Source organism: Megascapheus bottae, chromosome 15 (assembly GCF_031878675.1).
Source record: "Megascapheus bottae isolate mThoBot1 chromosome 15, mThoBot2.hap1, whole genome shotgun sequence".
Taxonomy (NCBI): Eukaryota; Metazoa; Chordata; class Mammalia; order Rodentia; family Geomyidae; genus Megascapheus; species Megascapheus bottae.
The window spans coordinates 55,353,572-55,359,571 of record NC_143523.1 but is presented as its reverse complement, the minus strand read 5'-3'; the positions used below and the strand labels follow the sequence as shown (position 1 = coordinate 55,359,571).

Genomic DNA, 6,000 nt, shown 5'->3' with positions numbered 1-6,000 from the left:
GCTTTAGCAGAAAAGCTCAGAGACTGAGCCTAGGCCCTGAGTTCAAGCCTCGTAACCAACAAAAGAATTGTGGAAATGGAGCTGTGCCTCAAGTAGTAGAGCACTAGCCTTAAATGAAGAAAGCATAGAAACAATAGTCAGGCCCTGAGTTCAAGCCTGGCATACAGGTATACATGCATGCACTCATGCAATCATACACACACACACACACACACAAAACCTGGAGACATACAGGTGCTACTACTAAGGGCATTCATTGGTGGGGAGGCTGTGTATGTGTGTGTTAGAGAGGGTTGAGGGCAACCAAAATGTCCCCAGAGGGTACCTAGAACCTGGAACAGGCTGAGCCACTTCCTTCCTGTCCCCGGAGGACCCAGGGCCCTTGACACAGCAGACAGGACACATGGCAGAAGGTGGGAGCTCGAGTTTTATTTGAAATCATTTTTAAAAAGGGCATCTGGTCTGTGGGGTCAGAAAGACAGGAGAGGGTGGGGCCAGCGGGAGGTGGCGGCCTGGGGGCAGCGGGAACATGGCCAGCCAGCTGGGCATTCCACACAGGGCACTCCTTATGCTATGTGGTGGTGGCACTAAGGCAGAGGGGTGTGTCTGAGGGATTCTGTACAGCCGACTGGCAGCCTTCTAGTCTCCCCCACTCTTGACCTGGAAGAAGGAATGACCCTCACAGCCCCCTGCATGCCCCCAGCCCTCCATGGCTGCCCTAGGAGATCTCAGCCCCAGGCCCAGGGCTGGCTCTTCTCCTACCAGGTTCTCAGGCTCTGAGAGGGATGCAAGACCCTCATGGAGGAGCCGTGGGGACCCCCCAGTCCTTACCTCCTCAGCTGCCTCTTCCTCTTTGGCTGCCTGGCCCTCCTGTGGGGGTGTAGGCTGCTCCAAGTCCTCCTGCAGGGGGTAAAAGGGGACCTGGGGCTGAGAGGAGGACACAGCGCTGCCCAGCTGCTGACCTCCAGGGCGAGGCCCTGCTCTGCCTGGAGTGGCTGTAGTTGTGGGTGGTATGGAGATCCACAGATGGAGGTGCAAAGCCCTCTTAGGGTACTAAGTATCCCCCATCCCCACTGATCTCAAGCAATGAGTACTGTCTGTTTGGGTCCCTTCATGAGGAAGCCTGGGGTGGGTGGGGTGACAGTGGGTGGGTGGAGGTGGGTAGAGGTCCCTGAATCACCAGCCCCAATATAATCCTAGGTGTAGGGCTGTATCAACACTTTTCACTGGACCTTGAGACTGGAGAGAAAAGACATTGCACTCAGTGACTGGGGCTTCATAGAAATACTTGCTGGCATCAGGTCCAGCTTGCTCCAGGATCCTCTCTGGTTTTTCTTTTCTTTTCTCTTTTTGGTTGGTTATAGGACTTGAACTCAGGGCTGGACTGCAGTCTCTGAGTTCCTTTGCTAAAGGCTAGCGCTCTATCACTTTGAGCCACAGTTACCACTTCTGATTTTGGAGTGGTTCATCTGAGAAAAGAGACGCATCAGGACTTTTCTGTTCCAGCTGGCTTCAAACTCTCATCCTTAGAGCTCACCTCCTGAGTAGTTAGGATTATAGGCATGAGCCATCAGCACCCAGATTTCAGGTCCTCCTATCCTTTAGTGCAGTTGGGCATAAAAGGGTGGGCCAGGCTCTCTGAGTGAAGGGCAAGTGAGCCATCTTCTTAGTCCTGCTGCATCTCCAGGTTAGCATAGGAACCCCATGGTGTAAGGGAACGGACAGTAAAAGATTCTTCCTCTCTTCAGTGGGGATTGCTTTTGAGATATCACTAGAGAAGTCTCTCCCTGGCAGGGATTATCAGCCTGGCTCCAGATCATCAAATAGGGGGTGCCTGACCTCAGCCCCAGGCACTGGGGAGGAATCTTCCTGCAGAGCACGTGGGTTCTGCCAGGGTGATGATTGATGGTGACAGTGGTGCTTTGCTGGGTGCTCACTTTGTGCCAGGCAGAAGTGCTCTCTTGAGCCCAGGTCTTTGCCATCTCCTACAACCCAGTAAGATCAGGAAATGGAAGCCAGCCCCTGGTGGCTCCCACCTGTAATCCCAGCTACTCAGGAAGCTGAGATCTGAGGATCATGGCTCAAAGCCAGCCTAGACAAGAAAGACGGTGAGACTCTTATCTCCAATTAACCACCAGAAAACCGGAAGTGGAGCTGTGGCTGAACGTGGTAGAGTGCCAGCCTTGAGCACAAAAACTCATGGACATAGCCCAGGTCCTTTATTCAAGCCTTTTGATTGACAAAAAGAAAAAAAAAAGATAAGGAATGGAGATGCACAGAGATTACATAAGCTTTTCAAAAGTTACACAGTGGAAAGGAGCGGGTCTAGGGATAAGTACAGATGGAGAGCCTTCTGGCTCCAATGGTGAGGACACTCTGTGTTGCCCTTAGAAGCAGTTCTCCGGTGATTACCCTCTAGGTGTCCCCTACTCTTGTATCCACTCTCTGAGAGCAGGGACCCACAGTGCTGGTTGGACCTTCAAACTGAGGATAGTCAGCTCTCTCCCCACTTCCACATTAGAGTCCCCAATCTCTGATACCACCTACAGCACACTCAGAGCACAGCCTGGGAGCTGGGCCAGCAGAGACCCCCACACTCACATGGATTAGCCAAGGCCAGAGGACACATTGGCAAATCTCTGAGCCTTCCTTTCCACATCTTATCTCCTAGGATTTTTGTGCCCATTAGATGATTCAGTAAGTGGGAAATGCTTAGAACAGACATTGAACTTTATAAATTGGCAAGTGTGGGGGCAGCTCATGCAGTGGGCACCTCCCTCCAAAGAGAACCCCAGTAAATGCTCTCTTTTTGTGGTTATTGTTGGTTGTAGGGCTTGAACTCAGGGCCTGAGTGCTGTCCTTGAACTTTTTTTTTTTGCTCAAGGCTAGCGCTCAACCACTCTGAGCCACACCTCTACATTCAATTTTTTTGGTGGCTAATTGGAGATAAGAGTTTCATGGACATTCCTGCCCAGACTGGTTTCAAACCAAGATCCTCAGAACTCAGCCTCCTGAATAGCTAAGATTACAGGCATGAGACACCAGTGTCTAGGTCCAATAAATGCTCTTAATGACAGCTAAACACACTCATGCACCATTCACACGTGTCACACATCACACCTAAGTGCTCTCACACACATGCTCATGCACAAAGGCTGCAGTGGAGGGTGGGGCTGGAGCCCTGGATACTCTTCCACCACCAGGGGGCGCTGCTTCCTGGCTGCTCCAGGAGAGAGAAGGCGGCCAGCCAGGCTGGGCGGGGATGGCTATGACTAGGCAGCTCTGGCCTGGTGTCCACTGCCTGGAGAGTACATGCCACCACTCACTTATAAAACACAGGGGCACCTCTTCTATACTGAGAGCCATGGAGCACACTTGGCTGAGCCTCAGTTTCCCTGTCTATAAAATGACCCTGAACTCCCCACTCCATGCGCGCACGCGCACACATGCACGTACCCTCAACTGGGTGTTGAGTATAAAGCAAAAGCAATGCCTGAGTCTCTGTGCCCACATGTGTCCAGGCTGCCTCCTGCCAGCTGGCCTCCAGGCCCAGGGGCGGCACCAGCTCCCACCTTACCTTGCGAACCACCCCAGTGGTGAGGACGATGTTCTCGGCTTCCTCTACGGTCTTGGTGGCCACTGTGTTGACGCTGGTGACCACAGCCTCGCTCACCGCGTTGGCCTGTTCCTTGGTCTTCTCAGCCACTGAGGGAGAACTGTGGTTGACCCCTCGGCCTGGCTGGCAGGAGGCAGGCAGAGAAGTTCTTTCTACCCGACAGCTATGGCTCCTCTATGCTGGGCCCTCGCTCATGAAGCCCACCTGAAGGAGCAGGGAAGGACCTACCAGGTATACCAGGTAGACTCTGGAAACTGTGCCTCATGAAACCCAGCCCCCCAAATCCCATACCTGACCCCCATTCTACTCACCACTGCCCTTAGTAGGATTGCAGGCATGGATTCTCCAGGCTGGGGGTTCTGGGTCTCCTTAAGACCTTCCCCTGGCCACTTCCTGACTCTAGAGTAGCTTTGCCATTGATTGAGGGGACCCAGAGCCACATCCTTGTTTTGCTTTAGGGGCTGCAGTGGTCTGCACGTAGGGAGTAAAGGCATGCAGTCTAAGGAGGATTCTAAGCGTGTGTGTGGGGGAGGTCCTTACCTGAGGTCACACTCTGCACCACATTCTCCTTGGTCTTGGCTCCTGGGAGGAAATGGAGGCGTCAGGGCATGTCTACCCCAGAGCAGCTGGACCAGCTGGGGGGTCAGATAGCATTGGGCACAACAACCCCTTCAAAGAGCCACTTCCTGCTGGTTTGGGCGGATGGGGACGGATAGGAACGAGACAGGACAGGATGGAGAGGGGGGACAAAGGAGCCCAAGGTTCAGGGTGGGGAGGGGACCCAGGGGGACTCTGGCTGGGTGTGGCCCGGGCAGGGGGCTCTGTAGCAGAACAATGCAGAGCTGAGCCATGCAATCCTTCACCCCTGCCTCCCCTTGGGATGGAGCCGGGAAGGGAGACTTTGGTAGATTGGACACTGGACCCCAATCTCTTTGACAAGGGTAGAAACCTGTGGCCTAGCCTGACAACAGCAGCTCCTATGGAAGAGGGTGGAGTCTATCAGGCTACGGGGCTTCTCACAGTGGCAGGGTCCAGAGGCTCAGGGGATTCCTGGGTTGGGCTCGTGAATGCCTTTGTGCATGCATGGCCAGGTGGTCAGCCAGGTCTGAGTGGCCCTCTGGGACCCTCTGATCCTGTCCTAGAAACTTGGGGTCCCTGAGGAAGCTAGAGGCAAGCACTCTGGAGCTGGGGACCAGACTTCAGCAGCTAGGGTCTCACCATGGTTCGCATGCCTGCCTGGGGCTGAGGAGGGAAGTCGGGGCCAGGTAGCTGGTATCCTGCTCACCCAGCCCTCCTGCCTCCCCCCCTGCCCTGCCCTGCCACACTCACCCACGTACATAACTCCCTCCTTGGTCTTCTCTGCTGCTTCGGTCACCCCTTGCTTGGTCTTTTCCACAGCACCCACCACACCCTCCTTGGCAATGGAGAAACCCTTCTTGAAGACGTCCATGGTGGGAGTGGAGATGAGACTGGATGCTCCCGAGAGCTGCGGGCTGCACCGGGCGGAGTACTGCTGCAGCCTCTGGCCCTGCCGCTGCCTATTATTGACGTGGATGAAATATTGATGCTGTGGTGGCTGCTGGGAGCCCAGCCAGCGCAGGGCAGGGTGGGGGCGGGGAGGGCAACAGGGAGTCCTTCCCTTGAGTGGGACAGCCAGGAGCAGAGCCCAGGGTCCCTGCTGGCTCCAATCTGCCCTGCTGGCCTTGTTTTCCCCGTGGGGTTGTGAGCAATTGAACACATGGCATTCTATCACTGCCCTGTCCATTCCCAGGCAGCTCTGGCTGCAGGCATCAGGCCCAGGGTTGTGTGTCTAGGCAGTCAGGATAGACACCGTGGCCGGTTCCCCAGTGTCTCAGGTAGGAGAGGGGTCAGAGTCATGCCAGTCTGTCCAGTGAGAATGGCCAACCTCTCAGGCAAGCCTGAGCTGTCCAGCTTGCTCACCCCACAGCATCCTGGCACCCCTGAACTTGGGTGTTCTGGCCCAACTGGTTGGAGAAGTTGGGAGAAGAGTCCCCTTATTCTGGGTCTGGATGCTTTGCTGTGTGACCCAAGATGGTCTTTTCCTTCTCTGAGCCTTCACCCACCTACTGGCTCCCATAGCAGAGGGCCTAAAAGGGCTGAAGAGGCATCATGTACCCCTACATCCACTTCCTGGACAGCAACGTGTGTGGGCAGCAAGTCCCCTGAGCTCAGCAGACCACTTCCTGATACTCAAGTTTCCTTTTTCCTGGTTCCCAGGGCACAGGTTCCAATAAAGACAGGTTTGGTGGAGAACCCCCCTCCACGCCCCCCCCATACCTCCCACCTCCCCAGTGGTTTTAAGCCAAGTCCTCTTGAGGTACAGGAACTGGCCTGCGTGGTTGGCGGGCTCTGTGGGGGCCTGG

General features: G+C 55.0%; 1 protein-coding gene across 1 annotated transcript; it reads right to left on the bottom strand.

The window, feature by feature from the left end:
- Positions 1-415: 415 nt before the first annotated feature.
- Positions 416-5,167, bottom strand: Sncg (synuclein gamma). The gene is made up of 5 exons (XM_090347001.1): positions 4,946-5,167; positions 4,157-4,198; positions 3,578-3,705; positions 832-900; positions 416-660 (listed from the first exon to the last, which is right to left on the bottom strand). Exons 1-5 carry the CDS (start codon positions 5,064-5,066, stop codon positions 640-642), a joined length of 381 nt encoding a protein of 126 aa, XP_090203127.1. The 5' UTR covers positions 5,067-5,167; the 3' UTR covers positions 416-639.
- Positions 5,168-6,000: the final 833 nt, after the last annotated feature.